The 18,759-nt window shown below is 56.2% G+C and overlaps 1 protein-coding gene across 1 annotated transcript; it reads left to right on the forward strand.

Annotated features, from left to right (window-relative positions):
• Positions 1–1,293, forward strand: TIMM10B (translocase of inner mitochondrial membrane 10B). The gene is made up of 3 exons (XM_037376180.1): positions 1–138; positions 402–497; positions 587–1,293. Exons 1-3 carry the CDS (start codon positions 100–102, stop codon positions 854–856), a joined length of 405 nt encoding a protein of 134 aa, XP_037232077.1. The 5' UTR covers positions 1–99; the 3' UTR covers positions 857–1,293.
• Positions 1,294–18,759: the final 17,466 nt, after the last annotated feature.

An 18,759-nucleotide genomic window follows, 5' to 3' on the forward strand; every position in this document is an offset into this window, starting at 1 on the left:
GAAGCGGACCCTCCCGGCGGAAGCGCCGCTGCAGGGGCCGGGCTGCCCGCGGTGGTGGGGCCCCTCCGAGAGCGGCGGGGCCTGGCAGGCCTCTGCGGCATGGAGCCGGCGGCCGAGCACCAGCAGCAGCTCCGCAGCGTGAGTGCGGGGGCCTGGGGCTGGCGGGAGCCTCGGCCCTTGGGTCGGGGGGGCTAGTGGCGCCTGGGGCTGGTGGGGGCCAGGGGTCGGTGGGGCCCGGGGCCGGTGGGGCCGGTGGGGATGCAGGGGCTCCGCTGGGGTCCGGAGTCGGGCCGGCTGAGCTGGTGGAGCCCCGGGTTGGTGGGGGTCCCAGAGGTGCTGCTGCCTTGGCTGGGACAGGCACCGGGGTGAGCGAGCATGTGCCGGTGTCACCTCTCTTCCAGCTGCGGGACTTCCTGCTGGTCTACAACCGGATGACCGAGCTCTGCTTCCGGCACTGCGTCTCCAACCTCAACTACCGCCTGCTCACTGGGCGTGAGGTGAGGCCCCGGGGTGGCCAGAGCCCCTGGGTCTGGCAGGGCTGGCCCCTGCGAGCTCCCTTGCTGCACTGATCCTCCCCGTCTTGCAGGAGATGTGCCTCGACAGCTGCGCAGGAAAACTGGTCCACTCCAACCACCGCCTGATGCGTGCCTACGTGGCACTGATGCCCTCCATCATGCAGCGCCGTGTCGCTGACTATGAGGCCAGTGCAGCCCCAGCATCCCAGAGCTCAGCCCAGGAGAAACATGCGCCAGTAACTGCCCTGCCTGGGGCTGGGGGCCCCAACCCCTCTCCTGGCCCACCAGCAGCTCCAGACCCTGGTGAGCCCTTGCAGGGGGCTCCAGGCACTGGCACATAGCATGGCTCTTGATCTGGATTGTGCCTTCTGGCAGCAGCGGTGGGCTGGGTGGCTGCAGGATGGATCCAGGCCCTGCATCACCAGTGGGAGAAGTAACGTCTCAGCACTGCAGCGCAGTCTGGACCTCTGCATGCTGCCAGTGGTCTGGAACAGCAGATCTGCCCTGCACTAAGACCCAGCCTTGTAGATCTGTGTCCTCTGTGCGTCGGCATCAAGAACCTCGTGGCAGTGGCCAAGTCTGTTCTGTGCCTGGTGGGGCCAACAGTGTGCATGGGGGGCACCAAGAAAGAAATCACAGTGCCTGGCTCTCCGGTTGGGTGGGATCCCACCTAAACTCTGCCCCAATGGCTCCCCTGCTGGGCTTTCCTGCTCTAGACTGGGGTGCCTGTATTTCTAGGAAACGGTTTCCTAGGGCTAATAAAATGGTTTTTTGTTAATGTCTTGCTACTAACGCATCATGAGGGTGAGTAGAGCCCTGGCTCCTCTGGTCTTACTGGGTGGTGCACCCTGCAGGGGCATGGGCCATTCTCCCTGGTGCCAAGGGTCAGTGTTGCTCGTTCTGGGAGCCTTTTTGTCCCCACTTTGGCTGTTGGCATCAGAACTGGCTGCAGGTCGTGGCTCTGCAGGTGCGAGTCCTTCCTCGAGGAGGTAGCAGAAGCATCCTCGTGGAGTGCAGCCAACTCTGGCCCTGGGCAGAGCAAGGAGGTGCTGGATGTGGCCGAACCCGGTGGGGATTCAGAGAGGGGTCAGTTTCTCCTGGTGATGTGATGGGTGCACGGCTGCAGTGGTTCTGGGCTTGCCAGGCCCAGCCGCTGAGGCTTGTAGGCTACTCAGGCTGGAAGGCAGCCAGGACTGCCAGCCCCACAAGGGACAGCCACCCGTGCTGGGTGGTTGGGAAAGGGCTTGGGGGGACTGTTCACCTGGACATACTTGAATTTAAAGGTCCTTGAAGCTGTACAGCCTGCCAGCTTCCTGCAGCTCCTGTCCCTGACTGTGGGGAGCAGATCCACAGCACAGCTTGCTTGCAGCTGATCTCAGCGATTGCCACAATGGGCAGTGCAGGGCTGCAGTTCTGCCAGCAGAAGGGTCACCCCGGACCCCAGAGAAGGGGGTTTCCATCCTGCACCCCTCCTCTGAGCGCCTGCGGCAGGGCTGTAGCCTGCCTTGGAAGCACACTGTTGTTTAGGGTGCCAAAGACCTTTAAGGTCATTGAGCCCAATTGTTAACCCAGGACCGCCAAGCCCACCACTAAACCACGTCCCTGAGCACCACATCGACATGGTTTTTAAACACCCGTGGGGATGGCGACTCCACCACCTGCCTGGGCAGCCTGTGCCAGTGCTTGACCACCTCTTCAGCAAAGACGTCTTTTGCAACATCCAATCTAAACCTCCCGTGGCACAGCTTGGGGCTGTTTCCTCTTGCCTTACAGACCCGTTGGCATCCAGGGAGGGACACAGCCCTCCTGGGCTCAGCCAAGCCTTGTCCCTGGTGTAAGGGTCCAGAACGCTTGGGTGTTCCCTCCCTGCCAAGGTCCCTGCCTGCCCTCATCCTGTCTGGGAGGCAGGGAGTGCAGAGCCCCAGCCACCCCTTCTCGCAGCCTCTCCAGTCCAGGTGCACGCTCTCCACCTCCAGAGACTTTTTCCAGGCCCCTGGTGTTCCCAGCCCCTTCCCCAAGCCCCTGCCTCGGTGGCACCTGGGTTAGCAGCAGTGCTGTGCACAGTGCCAGCACTGCAGGGGCTGCACCCGCAGCAGCAAACTGGCACAGGCAGCCCTTTCCCGAGCCCCGCAACACCGTGGTCTCTGCGCCCACTGCCAGCAGAGCTGACAGGTGCTGCTCACGGGGACGTCTGCCCTCAGGGATGTCTGCCCGTGGGGGATCTCTGTCTCCGCTGCCCTCTTCAGCATCGGCGCTGGGAGGTGGCCCCTGTCGCCCTGCTGGTGGTGCTCGGATACGCCACTGTCCCTTCTGCGCGGCAGCACCGTCTGCTCCCCGGGGCCGCGGGGTCTGCATCAGCCCTGGCCAGGCAGAGGCCGGGGTTGTGATACATTAATCACGATTTCACTGGTGTATCAGCAAACATTGAGCCTGGCAGCACGCAGCTATTTCTAGAGTTGTTGTGTGGCTCCAGGCTTCCCAGATCATAGTTCTTCTCTTTTCACAGTTCAAAGATAATTTTCTAGAGACAGGTGTAAATGCACTCTGACCCATGAAGCTGTCTGGCTTTGGGCTGTGAGGACTGGGCAAGGACTGGCAAAAGCTACTTTGATGCTTTTCCCTAAGCATCTCTTGCTTGTAGCTCTCAGAACATTACTGTAAGCAAGCCCTTCGTCTGACCTGGCAGAGCCCGTCTTCAGAACAGCCTGGGTCTCTTCCTACATGAATTGCCTCTGCTCTGTCTTTCTCTCCCAACAGTTCGGTTACTCCCTGGCAGTGGGATGGTGGCTGCGTGGCAAAGGGAACTGTTGCTCACAGCAGAGTCTCTGGCAGCTGATCACCCCATCCCACAGAGCTGCATGGGTGTAACAGCCAGCTTCCAGAGGCCCGTGCCTCTTCTCCATGGGGCTGAGCACCCCACTGCTAAAAAGCAGCAGCTGGAAGGAGATCTTCATGGGTGAGCTGCAGTCTGAACGGTGCCCGAGATGGAAGGCAGATGCCCAAGCGAGGAGACAGCATGCCATGGAGTCCACCTCTGTGGCACGTGGCTCTCGCGCTGGGGCTGCTCGGTGCAGGACAACCCCTGATGGAGCAGGAGGACTTACAGCAGCACTCCCAGCCTGCTGGGAGGTCGTGTCCTGGTGGAGGGGCAGCTGAATCTGCCAGTTTCAGTGCAGCACTTGCAGCATGGGGAGGAGGCTGTGCTGGGGATCTCATCAGCATGTATGAACAGCCGATGAAAGAGGGGAGAGATGATAGGGCCACACTCTTCACGGTGGTTCCCAGTAACAGAACAGAATCACAGAACAGTCGGGGTTGGCAGAGACCTTTGGGGGTCACTGTCTCCAACCCCTGCTCAAGCAGGGCCACCCAGGGCTGGCTGCCCAGCACCGTACCCAGATGGCTTTTGACTGTCTCCAAGGATGCAGACTCCACCAGCTCTCTGGGCACCCTGTGCCAGGGTTTGACCACCCTCATATGAAAAAGTTTCCTGGTGTTCAAATTCCATGTGTGTTAATTTCTGTCCTTTGCCTTGTCTGGCATTTCTCCATGCTGAACTTCATGAGGTTCCTCTCTGCTCATTTCTCCAGCCTCCCGAGGCCCCTCTGGATGGCAGCACAGCCCTGTGGCCTATCAGCCATTCCTCCTTGCAGACTTGTAGAGGGTGGTCATTAATGACCATCATCCAGGTCATTAATAAACAACATCATCCAGCATTAAGCAGCACTGGCCCCAGTGCTGAGCCTGGGAGACTCTGCTGGTGTCTGGTCTCCAGATGGACTCTGCGCCACTGATCACAACCCTCTGCGTCCAGCCAGTTGCCAACCCACCTCGCCGGCCACTAACCCATGCTTCATTGGCTTGTCTATGAGGAGGAAAGGGTGTCCCAAGGGTGAGAATCCATGGGCATGAACTGAAATTCGACTTAAACATAAGAAAAACTTTTCCACTGTGAGGCTGGTCTAGCAGTGGCGCAGGTTGCCTGGTGCAGGAGTGAAATAACGGACTCAATGACATATCAATATGATCCTAGTTGAAGACGCTTTACTTAAGTTTCTGCAAGCTTATATACAATTTTCATATTCGTACACACATCACACCTTAATTCTGTTGGTTACATACCCTGTTCAGACACTGCTATACTAATTGGTTAAAATTAACTAATTGGTTAAAAGCACACGAGCAGTTAGTCCCATCTTTAAAATTGTTGACACTCCTGCAGTTATCAGCTCCCAGCTCAGCTCCTGTTTTTCTGCCTGCTTAACTGCCAAAGATCCCGTTTTCTTTGTTCTCAGTGTCTTTCTCACAACCTTGCGGCCTTGCTGAGCAGGCAAAGCTTTTAATCGTATCAAGCTGCTAAGGCAAGAGTGCGTTTTGATAGGCCACATGTCCCTTTTCTTCCAAATACGTTGGCACAGCCTGTGGGGTCTCCATCCTTGGTCAGCACCAACTGGATGTGGTCCTGTGCAACTGGCGCTGGCTGATGCTGCTTGAGCAGGGAGTTGGACCAGGTGACCTCCAGAGCCCCTCCCCCTAACCGCAGCCATTCTGTGGGTCTATGAAAAATGCTTCACCAGCTGGGTAAAAGCTGGGTTACTGACAGGTCTGAAAACGTAATTATGAGAGTGAAGCATCATGTAGAGATTTTAGCTCCTGGCAGAGACATGGCTGCTGTTGGGCAGATCGTGCTTTTCAGTGTGTTTGTCATCTGCCTGTGGAGATTAGTGGATGTTTGCCACCTTTTTCCTCTGCCCAGCGCCTGGTGCACAATCTGCTTCTGGAGCTGTTTTACCATCTTACAAGAGATGACCTGTGTTTGCAGAGCTATCTGCACAAGAGCGTACCCTCAGCTACAAAGAATGCAAGTCAAGGTTGTGATCGGGCAGGTGGTGTCCTGATGAACAGCTCTGCTGAAGAGGGTTGTGGGGGTGACTGTGGGAACTGCCAGGAAGCCAAGTTCTGGGCTAAACAGCATCATAGCTACCAGCACTGAAGGGGTGAATGCTGCAGTGCTCCGCACCAGTGACACTGCGGCTGTCCAAGTTCACAGACCAGAGGAGTACCGAAATGATTTGGGGTCTGGTGAAACGCAGTGTTTGGGAACTGAGGGCAGACATGTCAAACAGAAATGTAGCAGATATTTTCAGCAGGAAAGAGGATGAACTGTGCAAACAACTTATGCAGGACAGTGGTGGATCGCTTGTCACCAGGAGACCTGGATGTTTCAGGGCTGTGTATGCAGGGAGGGATTGCTAGTGCTCCACCTCAATTCAAGGCAGGTCTAGGTAGAGCAGGTTGCCCAAGGCAGTGTCCAGACGGATGTTAAATATCTCAAAGGATGTAGATTCCCCTTACTCTGACCCTGCTATAATGTGTGATCACCTTTATGGTGAAAAGTTTTTTTCGGGGGTCCCCACTCTTCGTCACAGCCTGGCTGAACTTGGTGGTCAGCCTGGCACACTTGGCTTTCTGTTCCTGCTTGGGCACTGCTGTTGGGCAAGCAAGGAGAAAGCCACAGAAGCCAGAGCTGAATTGAAGGTCCCTGGGGACTGCCCAGGGCCCCAGCACTCCCTGTGCTGCGAGAGGTGCGACAGCTTCAAGTGTGTGGCCTCTCGAGCTGAGCAGGGAGATGCTCCACCTGGGAGCATCTGCTGTGCTCCTTGTCTCTTTGGGCAGAAGAGGCTGATGCCATGTGGTCAGGTCACCCTTGGGCTGAACCAGTATCGCCACCAGTCTCTGGGCAAGCAGCTCACTCTGCAGCTCCCCGGCTTTGCAAGCTGCTGCCCACAGGTCGTTCCTCAAAGTGTTTGTGTCAGGACTCCGGCCGCTCTCCAGCTGCGCAGACCCTGATGGACACTACAGCAGCTAGGCCTTGGAGCAGCTCCCTCTTGCAGAGTCACTCGGTCCCTGAAAGCAGGGGGGGCTGCGCAGGTCAGGAGTTCCTGAATACCCCAAACATGGGCTCCATCTACACTACCTGTGGGCTGCGCTGGGCTCCCATCCATGGACCCTCAGCACCTGATGTCCCCCCATCTCCTGCCTGACCCTGCCACTGTGCCACCCCAGGGTTCACACCATGCCCTGGGCTGATGGCGGTGAGGGATTTCCACCCTGCAGCCTTGGGACAGCAGGATGAGATCCACAGGATGTCAAGGAGACAGTGCTGCCATTGGGGGTTGGGATGTGCTTGGGTTAAAGCCACTGGCATTCGTGACCAGTGCCACCACCCAGCACTGGGCCAGGGTCACCATGGCAGGGCCACAGGACTCCCACGTGCACCAGGACATGGTGAGGGGTTCCTTGAATATCCTTGTTAACAATTACTGGTGGTAAAGCAAGTGCATGCTTGCAGTTATTCACTCACGGGTGTCCAGACGGGTGGTTCTGAGGTGCTGCTGGGCCAGCGGCCCTCACCAAACCACCCCAGGAGCTGGCTGGCTGGTGGGTACGCTGTCATCATGGGTGAGCCGGGACCAGAGTCAGCACCGTTCCTGGCAGTGGGAATGGTGTCCTCTTGGCCGACCCGGCACTGCTGAGACACCTTTGCCTTCCTGTCCCCAGGACCAGGATCTCTCCTGGGGCTAGCAGCCCAGCCGGGGAGGCTGATGACCCTGCTCACCACGTGCCAGGACCACCTGCCACAGCCCCACAGACCAGGGACCGCAGCCCAGTGCGCAGCCCAGACATGGCCTCACCAGCACTCCTGCCAGGTGCAGGAGCAGGGCCAGCATGGAGCAGCCGTCGCTGCTGGGTTGCAGTGCTGTCGCAGGGTCCCCACCACCGGGCAGCCTCTCTGGGCACTGCTGGGCAGCACAGGGCATGGCACAGCACGGCACGGCACGGCATGGCTCAAAGCGGTTGTGGGCAAGAGATGAGCTCACCTGAAAGCAGCACGCTTGCTTCTGGTGCAGCAAGGGTTCAGGTTTTGTATTGCAGAGACTGGAAACATTTATACAACATAAAAATAAAAGAGCATAAACTTAAGAGGCACGTGATATCAGTCTCTAGTTCTGGCCACAATTAAGTAAACTTTGGTGAATTTTCTGAATTCTCGGTGACCCAGCGTTGGTTTATCTTATTTCTCAGCATGCTGACAAAACCCATGCTGGTGCCTGTTTCCTGCTGATCCTGTGTGCTGACAGCTGCTCCTGCCAGCCCCTGCACCCCGTGCCGGCTGCTGCACCCCACGCTGGCTGCTGCACTCCATGCTGGCCACTGCAGCTGCTGCACCCCATGTCAGCCCCTGCACCCTGTGCCGGCACAGCCCACAGCTGCTTCATGCTGTAGCACTGCTCTGAGTCAGTCAGGGTTGGGAGAAGCCGCGGGGATGACTTTGTGTGAGAATAGATGGCTTTGAGAAATAAAGAGGGAACTCAGGCCATTTGTCTCATTTTGTTTATTGTCCCTTTCCAATACTACAAGTCCAGTCACCAGATGCTGTTCTTGGCATGGTGCATCATCTGCCCTTCCCTTCTTGAGGGGAGGTGGGGAGAGGGGAAGGGGAAGGGGAAGGGGAAGGGGAAGGGGAAGGGGGAGGGGAAGGGAAGGGAAGGGAAGGGAAGGGAAGGGAAGGGAAGGGAAGGGAAGGGAAGGGAAGGGAAGGGAAGGGAAGGGAAGGGAAGGGAAGGGAAGGGAAGGGAAGGGAAAGGGAAAGGGACTGCTGCAGCGCAGTTCTGCTTTGGCATGTAGTTACTGTGGATCTCTGATCTGCCACGCTTAAGGGACTAAGCCATCGCAGATGCTGAAAGCTGAAGCCCATTGAAGCCTCGTCACACAGCAGCAGCCCCTCTGATATTTTTCCAGGGCCTTTCTTGCCATACGTCCTGCTGCCACCTCACAGCCCAGACTAACATCTGGCACTGCAGCTGGACTCATGCCCTACCCCTCAGACCCTTCCTCCGGGCATTGCCTCTCTCCCTGGCAGGACCCTGCCCCATCTGCCCCAGTGCCGGCCAAGCCTCGTCTCCCAGACCGCACCTCTGGCTACTGCTCTCCATCCAGGGCCAGGCCATGCTGTGACCTGCTCCACAGACTTTTCTCCATATCAGATGTAAATCCCTGGGCATGCCTTCATATCTTTCCATTGTTTTCACCGTCCCCCAGTAGCCAGGGTGATGCTTTGCTTAGGATGGCAGCTCTGTTTGCCTCCTGGTCTGCACCCCCTCAGCACCCTGTCACCCCACTGTGTCCCCCCCTCACCCACTGCTGCCCATCTCCCTGCATCCAGCAGCCCCCATCCTGTACCTGTGGGTGGGAGGCTCAGAGCACTCGCCAGCAGATGGAGTGTGGAGCTGGGGAGGGATAGGGAGGACAAGGAGACCTCCATAGTGGAGCAGGGGTCTAGCCAGACAGGGGGTGCTGAGATAGGGCTCATGGCAACCCCACTGCCCACCCCTCAGTAGACCCCACAGGTGGCTCCCCGGGAAGACATTGTTTTCCCATCTGTGTGTCCTGTTCCCCCTCCCTTCTCTCCCTCTGGCCTTTCTGCTTGGCTGGTGCGAGGTCTCCTGCATTGGGTGGGGAGAGCGGTCTCCTGATGGGTGCCACCATGGGCATGAGAAGGGACAGCTGCCTCCTGACTGCCTCTTGTCTCTTAGCAGCTCCTGGAGCAGAGATTTAGTACAGTTCAGGGAGATGAGGCTGCATTCTCCTGCCCGGAGCCTTCCCCCAGTGTGGCACCAAGAGCTGCTGGAGAGATGGCAGGACTGTGTGCTGGCTGCCACGGTCTCCTGGAGCCCAGGGACATGCAACAGCAGCTCAGAATGGTGCTGTTGTGCCCTGGTTAAGCTCCTGAAATCCAGTTTTGCTGCTTGCATGACACAGCTCTGATCTCCTGCCTGTGCCTGGGAGCCCACAGGAGCCACAGGGCACTGGTTGGCACCAAACAGCCCCTGCTCCATGCACATGCATGTCATTGCTTTTCTGTCTGGCCTTGGTCCCTTGACCCAGCAGCCCCTTACCCGGCTCCCAGAGGGCAGGCAGCAGGCAGGGCGATGTGTCTGGCGAGGCAGGTAGGGACGGGGCTGCACAAGGAGCCTAGTGCCCCAAAGGGAGGGTGAGGAGAGCCCAGCCTGCTGCGGACCACAGGGATGATGTCCCCAAACAGAGTCCTGGCAGTCTCCCGTGATCATATTGTCTTCCAAACGCTGCAGTTTGGACTGTGGTGTTTCCTTGAAAAGCTCCTTTACCGCACAGGGCTCTGGGAAAGGTAAATATGAACAGATGACATTCTTCTTTCTGCTTCTCCCTGGAGTTTTCAGAAGCCCTAAGGAAGAGGGCTCTGGGTAGAGACAGTCTCCTTTTTCCCTCCATCAGCCCAGACCTTCTCCTCAGTGATCAGGACCCAACAAGTCACACGGTGGCACCTGAAATAAAGTTTCAGGTGCCACCCAGGTACAGACCCCAGCCTGGAGCAGAAGCTCCTGCCTGCTGCTGGCAGTGGACAGGGCAGGAACACAAACGCTGTCCAAAATCCATCCGACACTTGCTCCCTCTCCGGACTCAGAGGCAGGCTCCCCTGGCATGCAGCTCGAGCAGGCAGGTGGCGATGCCGTTTGCAGGCTGCCCCGTGCATACACCGGTGCTCAGACATTAAAAAGCTGCTGCAGAGTGCGGGGTCTGTGCAGGGGTGACTGCCACAGCTGCTCTCTGCTTGCAGAAATGCCTGGGCCAGGCTGCCTGGTGTGGCTGGTCCCAGCAGGCAGGAGGTCTGCCATCCAAGGGCAAAGCTGGCTGTCATGTGCCCAGGGGGAATTGCACAGGCTCCCCAGGTTGACCTTTTTTGGTGCGTGGGACACCTGGCAAGGCCACCCTGAGATGGCAAATCCAGCTGTGCTGTGGCAGTGGCCAGCTGTGAGCAGTGCAATCGGTGAGGGTCACTCTTGCTGCTGGTGCAGAGGCTGGGAGAGGTCCCAGCAGCAGCTGCGCAGCAGATGTATGGCACGCTCAGCACACTGTCTGCCCGCCCTTGGCAAGGTCCCTCCGCAAAGGCTGCCGAGGAGCCACAGGTGCCCTGAAGAGGCGAGCAGGTCCTCTGCTAGGAAGTGACCAAGCAAAGAACAGGGGCAGGGGAGAAGGGTCGCTGATCCCTGTGGAAGGAGTTCACTGGGGAGTCCCACAGAGACCCCCCACGGTGGCTGCCGCTGCTCAGTTTGTGCATGAATGATCTGGCATGGTGGCAGAGCGAGGTGAGAAAGTCTGTTCACGGCAGTGGGTTAAATAATGCAGCTAATTAGGCTCTGAGAAGCTGCGGTAGAACATTGCAGTGCTGTGTGATATAAGGGCAGGATCAACTCAGTGTAAATAAATGGAAAGGGACACCCATTTCATGTTTTGCAGGTAAAACAATGAGTTCTGAGCTTACCACCGCCCCTCAGGAGTTAGGTCTCCAGGGGATGATAGCTATTTCTATGTAAACGGCCATTCAGTGCATAGAGGTGGTCAAAAAGGAAAGAGGAGCTAGGTGCTAGGAAGTGGAACAAAGGCAATCGTGGAGGACAGAACAGAACATCCTTACGGTCTCCTTCTCAAAGTGGAAAAGGTCCAGAGAGTGGCAGCAAGGGAGGTCAAAGGGCTGGAGCAAGCGAGCAGGCTGTGCATCTTTGGTGGGGAAAGATGCTCGCTCCATTCCTGCACTGGATCCTGGTTGGACCAAGACCAGCTGCCAAGTGGGGCAGCAGTTGCTCCTTCAGTCTGTCTCAGAATATGGCTTTAGCAAAAACTGCTTTGCGCAGTGCAAGTAATTTAGGGCTGTTGATTTCAAAGGAGCGTTATGTTCTAGCAAATACTTAACATCCTTCTAGATTTCTTGTCCTTCCTTGCTTGCCAAGAACCAACAGCTTCACAGCTGAAGAAATTGAAAAAAATCTCACAAGTTTCTTCAGTCTGAAAAGACTCCTCCTGATTAAGTTTAATGTTGGCGTTCCTCGTTGTGGGAATTGAACCTCTTTGCAGTATCAGTTACAGCTGCTGCTGGCTACGACTGTCCTCTGCTCACTGGTGTAGGATGCAGAGGAGCACAGGCGCTGACAGCCGCCCAGCAGTCAGGTCGTCTTCTCAGAGATGTATTTGCAGCACCTCTCATGCTAAAAAATATGGATTAAAATGTTTCAGGTACTGCAGTGATGATTTGTTCTGGACTAGCTAGTGGCTTCAGCATCTGTGTCCCAAACCAAGTCCTCCCATTGAGAGACAGCTTTTCTCCCACGTGCTGCAAGCTGACGCGTGCAGCAAACACCCGGTTCTCTCTCTGGGAGCCTGCAGTCCCAAGACACCTCTGACAGAAGTGCAGAGCCGAGCTGTTGGCTGTAAAAGAAATGCTGGCATCTTTAATAGCAGTTATGTCATTTTCCTCACACCCATGGACTTATTTCAATCCATGTTACTGCTCCTGATCAGATTATAGACAGAAAGCCTCGGCAGGCCTGCCTGTGTGCGTAAGCAGGTGAACGTGAAGCTGTGCACTGTGAAACGTTGCTGTAATCTGGCAGCTCAAAGGTTGGCAGCAACAGAGGACGAGACCCTTGGCGTACCTGTCATCTTCACAGGTTCCAGGGTTGCATGGAGCAGCTCCAGGCACCAGAAATTCCTCTTCCAGAGGGCTGCTCACTTGCATCCCCAGGCTAGCCATCATGCAGCAGAACTGCTGTCAGTCCTGCTTTGGGGTTACTTCTCTCCTGGTTGCTTTTCTCCTTGGCAGCCCCAGTGCCCACAGCCTGAGCCTCCCCAGACCGCAGTGGTTCCCATCAAAGCCAAGCTGCAACCCCCCCGCTGTCCCCACCTGCAGCACAGCCCATGTCACGGATGCTGCCCATGGCCCGGCATTGTGCGGGGCAGCTTTGGGCCCCACTGCCAGGACACAGCTATGAGGATCTCGGTGGTGTGGGATCTGGTTCTCAGTGCGGAATCAGCTGACACGTGATGACGCAGTCAGAGACCTGCAAAGCTGTCAGCACAGGTCTTCTTGTCCCTGCTTGTTGCTCTGCCTGGTGCTACAGATCTCATGCCACTTTTGCCTGAGAGTAAAAACTTTTAGAGCCTCATTTATTGGTTGTTGTGTTACTGAAGACTTTGTCAGGATAGATGTGTGTAGGCCAGGACTCTTATGCAAAGAGTGTACCTCACCGGTTTTATGGATCATTCGTTATGTGGATAACCAGGTGGTCTTCCAGGGGGTGCTGAAGAGGGATCCTAATTGCTTCCATATATACCAAAATAAGTGATCTGGAAGATGGGATCAAGTGTACCATGATGAAGTTTTCCAATGATACCAAACTGAGCAGGCAAGTGGACACTTCAGAAAGGAGAGCCACCCTGCAGAAAGACCTGGATGGCTGGAAGAGTGGGCTGACAAGAATCTTATGAAATGGAACAAAGGAAAGTGTAAGATCCTGCACCTGGAAAAACATGATCCCTGAGTGCAGCACAGGCTGGGATCTACCTGACTGGGGAGCACCTCTGTGGAAAAGGGCCTGGGGGTCCTGTGGGACCACAGGCTCAGTATGAGTGACCAGTGTGCTGCTGCTGCAGCAAGGAAGGCCAACAGGATGCTGGCCTGTGTCAGCAAGGGCATCACCTGCAGAGATAAAGAAGTCATTGTCCACTCTACTCAGCATTTGTCAGGCCAGACCTGGAATATTGTGTTCAGTTTTGGTCCCTGCTGTACAAAAAAAGATACAGGCATGCTGGAGAGGGTCCAGGGAAGGGCCACAAAGATGATCAAAGGACTGGGAAGCCTGCTGTGTGAGGAAAGGCTGAGATAACTGGGTCTGTTCAGCCTTGAGAAAAGAAGGCTTATGGGGATACCTTATCACCACGTTCCAGTATTTTTTACAAGGAGTCACATGGAAAAGATGAGGGGTAATGGGTGCAAGTTACTCCTGGGGAGATGTCATGGTTTAACCCCAGCCAGCAGCTCAGAACTACGCAGCTGCTCGCTCGCTACCCCCCTGGTGGGATGGGGGGGAGGATCAGAAGGGTAGCAGTGAGAAAACTTGTGGGTTGAGATAAAGACAATAAAGACAGTTTAATAAGTAAAGCAGCTGCATCCCAGCCAAAACCAGCACAGGAGATTCCGACTGGACACAGGAGGAAAATTTTTCGCCATGAGAACAATCGGCCATTGGAATAAACTCTCCAGGGAAGTGGCAGACCCCCCAACACTGGACCATTTTAAGATTCGGCTGGACAGGGTGATGGGCCGTCTTGTCTAGACTGTGCTTTTTCCCTGAAAGGTTGGACCAGATGACCCTTGAGGTCCCTTCTGACCTGGTGTTCTAGGATTCTGTGATTCTGTTATCCTATGGAAAAGAGGAGTCGGAGCCATCACAGAGGTCTCTGACAGACTCCACTGGGAGGAGCCGTCTCCACTGTGAAAGAGGCATTTCACCCATAAACAGTGTTGCAGAAAATTCAACCAAGAACAAATGGCATCTGCCCAGTCTTTCAGTCTTCCGAAAAGATAGCATGTGGGTGGGATGAGAGGGAAGATTCTTTTCTTGAACTCTATTCCTTCATCACTGACGTTTTGCAGCTGTCTTTGAAAAGGCAGAATGATCCAGAACAGTTTAAAATAGGGGCCCTGGGGATTTATATTATTTTGGGGAAATAATTTATCCTAAAGGCAAGTGGGCAGATTTGTTTGGCCAGCCGCTGCCAAATTGCTTACTGTCACGAGCAGGGCGAGGGCAGTGTACAGCAGCTGGTGACACACAGTTGTGCACTGCAGCTTGCACAACTGCTTGAGGTTTTGTGCAGCTGGTTAGTGCAACAGGAGCTCACAAGCATGAGTGGACCCTTGCAGCACAGCTGGTGACAGCTTATTACGGCAATTCTGAACTTGTCACCTACCCAGCAATGCCGGATCTCATCCTGCTGCACAGATCGGTGAGTTTCCCAGTGAGGCTTTCTGCTCTGTTTCTTTGCTGCCTTCCAGATCACAGCATGTCTCATCTCCCCAGGTTTCTGGCTCAGCATATCTTACAAAAGCTAGTCACCCCTTTTGCACTGGATTTCACCTGGAGGCTACTTCCCGCACACAGACCAGACTGCAAAGCCCCCGTCGTACAGCGTGCGCAGCTTATCCCACTCCCAAACCTGGGAGAAAGCGAGCGTGCCTCACTTGGCGAGATGCTATCCACCACCCCAGCAGTGCAGTTTGCTTGTCTGAGAGCAAACTGCCATATTGCATACATGTGTGAACCTGAGAAAGGCAAAGCCAAGTCAAAGCCTGCCTGCTGAAGCGCCTGGCTCACTCCAGCCCTCCTTTGCCACAGCCCTACCTGTGGCACCGCTCGTGTCTGAGACTGCACGCCTGTGGTGTGGGCTGCGGTGCTGCCATCACCCGCTTGGCATCGGCTAGAGGGTATGGACCTTCTCTGGGTGGAGTTTTAACTGTGTACGTGCATCTTCACTGCATGTCTGCAGACAAGCGCCACTGACAGCAGTGTTTTACTGTACCACTGCCCAGCACGTCATGCTCTAAACTCTGTTCCCTTTGCATTTATATTGTCTGTAAACAAGTGGAACATACTCTTTCCACCAAAGCACTTGTTCCTGTACTAAATGCTTTTTATAGCCACCTTCTCTCACCCCCCATGCCTCATGAAAGGCCTCTTTTTATATTGTTGAGGCCTGTATATAATGCGCACAGACACGGACACATACATTTACAGGCTTCTCTGTGTTTTTACAGACAGCTCTGCACTCCTGAGAGACACTCATCACCTTTATTGTCCAGTCTGCTCAACAACTTGCCAGCTCACTGCTGTACCATAAGCACAGAACCCCAGAATGGCTGCAGTAGGGGGGAACTCTCGTGGTCACCTGGTCCAAGCCCCTGCTTGGGCAGGTTCAGCAAGACCTGGTTGTCCAGGACCATGTCCAGTCGGGTTTTGAAAATCTCCATGGAGGGGGGCTTCACAACCCCCCTGTGAAACCTGTGCCAGTGCTTGACCACCCTCACTTGACCATAAAAAAATATATGTGTGTGCGTGTATGCACCCTTTGCCTGTTGTGCTTTCACTGATTCTCTCTACACTTTCCCTTCAGGTATTTGTACAAATAGATGTGAACACAGTGAGCCTTCTTTTCTCCAGGCTGAACAGTCCCAGCTCTCAGCCATTCCTCATAGGAGAGATGCTCCAGTCCCTTCATCGTCTTCATGGCCCTTCACCGGACTCTCTCCAGTATGTCCTTCTCTCTCCTGCAGTGGGGTAGCAGCACTGGACCCAGCACTCCAGCTGTGGCCTCACCAGTGCTAAGTAGAGGGGAAAGATCATCTCCCTCGACCTGGTGGCATCACTCCTCCGGATGCATCCCGGGATACCGTTCGCTGCCTTGGCAGCAAGGGCACGTTGTTGGCTCATCTTCAAGTTGGTGTCCACCAGGGCCCGCAGGTCCTTTTCTGCCAAGCTGCTTTCCAGCTGGGTGGCCTCCAGCACATAGTCTTGCACGGGGTTGTTCCTCCCCAGGGGCAGGACTTTGCACTCCCCCTTGCTGAACTTCATGAAGTTCCTGTCAGTCCATGTCACCAGCCTGTCGAGGTCCCTCTGGATGGCAGCGTGACCCTCTGGTGTATGAGCTGCTCCTTCCCATTTTATGTCACCTGCAAAAAATCAGAGATTCTGGCAGCAGAGTTTCTTTAGTCTCTTCTGCAATGTCAGCATCCCCTGCAGGATGGACTACTTCCAGGAAAATGAGATGCAGCCTTTTTGCAGCTCTGGTCTTGGTGATTCCTGTGGAGAGCTGGAAGCTGGAACCTGGAAGGCACAAGTTAGCTCCTGCAATGTCCCCAGGGGCTCTGTGAGCCTGTGGAAGTGTGCACACATAGGTTTACATGTGTCTGTGTGCACGTGCCCACATGTGCTCCCTTTTACTGCCAGCACCGTGATACAGGCAAAGCCCTGGCCATACCCCACATCGCTGCATTTCCAGATGTGTCAACAAGCTGTTTTACTGGTCCCCTGCCCCAAGTACCCCTCACCCTCTTGTGCCCATGGTGTGCCATTCCACTCCTGCTTTCTTTGAGTCAGTTTGCTGGTTTACACTAGCCGAGAGCGGGCCCTGGGGCTTTCTGCATTGCACAGGCATGGGGCTGGGGTTTGTATGAAATGATGAAATGCTTTTGGGCATGCTGGCAAGGTAAAACTTTTCTCCTGTCTCCATCTTTGGCCCTTTGGCCCAGGGATTGTAGGCTGGAAGGAACCGAGGAGAAAGGGCAAAGTGGCTTTTTCTGGTTGGTGCACAGTGTGTATGTGACATAGTCTGATGGGTGAATGTTCTGGGCAGCAGTGCTTTGCAGATGGGTATGGATGAGTGGCTTAACAGACACAGCTGGAACAGCAGCAGGTCCAGGTAGGCTTGCTTGCCACAGCAGACGGTCAGACGTGGCTCAGTCCATTCTTCAGCAGCAGCTGCTGTGACAGATTCTTGGAGAGCTGGCGGGTGAAGCAAGCCTACCATCATGGTCTGCAGCGAGGTTGACCCAGCACATGCTCCCGCAGGCTACCCCTCAGAGCACTCAGGGGGTGGTCTCACAGGATGGTCTAGGTGATACCAGGACTGCTGGGGCCTGAGGGATTCACCTGTCTCAAGGTGGGGAAGTATTTTGCTCATGACTTGGAAGAGTTTCAAACTAGGTTCAAAGCAGGGGAATGGATAAAATCAGGCTTACTGGTGATAAGCTGTGGGGTGGTGTGGCAATGTCTGAGGGATGGCACACTAGCAAGGGCTTTCACTCTGCGCCATGATGTGTCGTGTGCGCTACTGCACTGCAGCAGGTGCGAGTGTGTGTCTGTCACGGGCCTCTGGTGGTACAGCCACCCGGGGCCATGGCACAACCCAGCCCTGCACACTGCCCCTGCCTGCCAGAGAGGGCAGGACCAACAGCCTGCATGCTGCAGTGCCCACGCACCATCCCCACCTTCTGCGAGACACCCCGGCCTCGCTGCCCCTCCTGTCCCACACCCGCAGGCAGGCGCTGAGCCAGCATGTGCAGCACGGCACAGCACTCCTGCTGCCACATGTCGGGCTGCCCCGTGCTGCCAGCGCAGTGGCGCTGCTCCCCTGGCCCCAGCCCACGCTGGCTGCCCCCACGAAATCACACGGCTGCTCTCCCAGCCTCGCCATCATGCAGCAGCACACAGCACAAACTGTGCCTTCAGGGGCGGGGGAGACTGGGCCCAGCATGTTACACACCAGTTGGGCTGATGACAGTCCCTTCTTTCTGGGTCAATTCTTTATGGAGGCCGTATTCTGGATGGAGACACAGCAGCTGCGCAGAGCCCGACTCAGCAGTGCCTGGACACTACAGCCCAGCTCCCCTCTGAATCCCAGAGCCTCCTTGCTCCTCTCCGAGGATGCCTCAACACAGGTAGGAACGAGCACTGACCTAGGGAAGCTGGGCCGTGCATGCATCTGGGGCAAGAGATGGCTGGGAAAGCACACGGTCCCCTAGTGCCAACGGCCCCTCACGGCAGAGTGAGGGTGAGCCATCCTCTGCAGGCTGGAGGGCAGACACAGGGCCACAGGCCTGCACTGCCTGCCGCCACGTCTGCCCGAGGATGAGGTGACTTCAGAGAACCAGATGCACATCCAGCAGCTCAGCAGCCCAGCAGAGCCACCCCCCTCCAGGGCAGTCCAGGGCTTGCAGGAGGAGCTGCTGGCAGCCGAGCTGCACCCTGCTCTCCCACCTCCTCTGCTCCCAGCACGCCTGGCAGCTCCCGCTCAGCCAGCGAGCAGCCCCAAGGCTTCTAGCAGAACAGGCCCTTGCACTGGCATCAGGGCTGCCGCAGGACCTAGAGATGCAAGGACAGGAGGCAGAAGCCATCTTCCACGTGGACAACATTGGCTGAAGCCCTGACCCCACAGGAGGCATGGAAGATTCCCCGCTCCACTGCACCAAGTGGGCAAGGTCCTCAGCTGCCTGCAGGACAGCTTGAAGAGAGGAGGGGGGCTGCCAGTCACCCTGCTGCTCTGCCGTCCCGTGAGCACTGCAGCAAGGAGCAAGGATGCCTGCCACGGTGGTGGCTGCGCCGCACCCTGTAGGGCCAGGGGTCCCAGGGAAGCAGCCGCAATCGCTACAGCTGCTGCCAGCTGGTACACGTCTGCCTGGGTGCAATGGCAGGGCTGCCTGTGCTGCCTTCCAGTACCCATGCCACCTCCTGCTGGCCCTGCTCCGAGGGCTGCCCCAGCAGGCCACAAGAGCTGGGACAACACTAAAGGTAGCGCTGCCCTCCCCTCCATG

The sequence above is a fragment of the Falco rusticolus genome, chromosome 2 (assembly GCF_015220075.1).
Source record: "Falco rusticolus isolate bFalRus1 chromosome 2, bFalRus1.pri, whole genome shotgun sequence".
Classification (NCBI taxonomy): domain Eukaryota; kingdom Metazoa; phylum Chordata; class Aves; order Falconiformes; family Falconidae; genus Falco; species Falco rusticolus.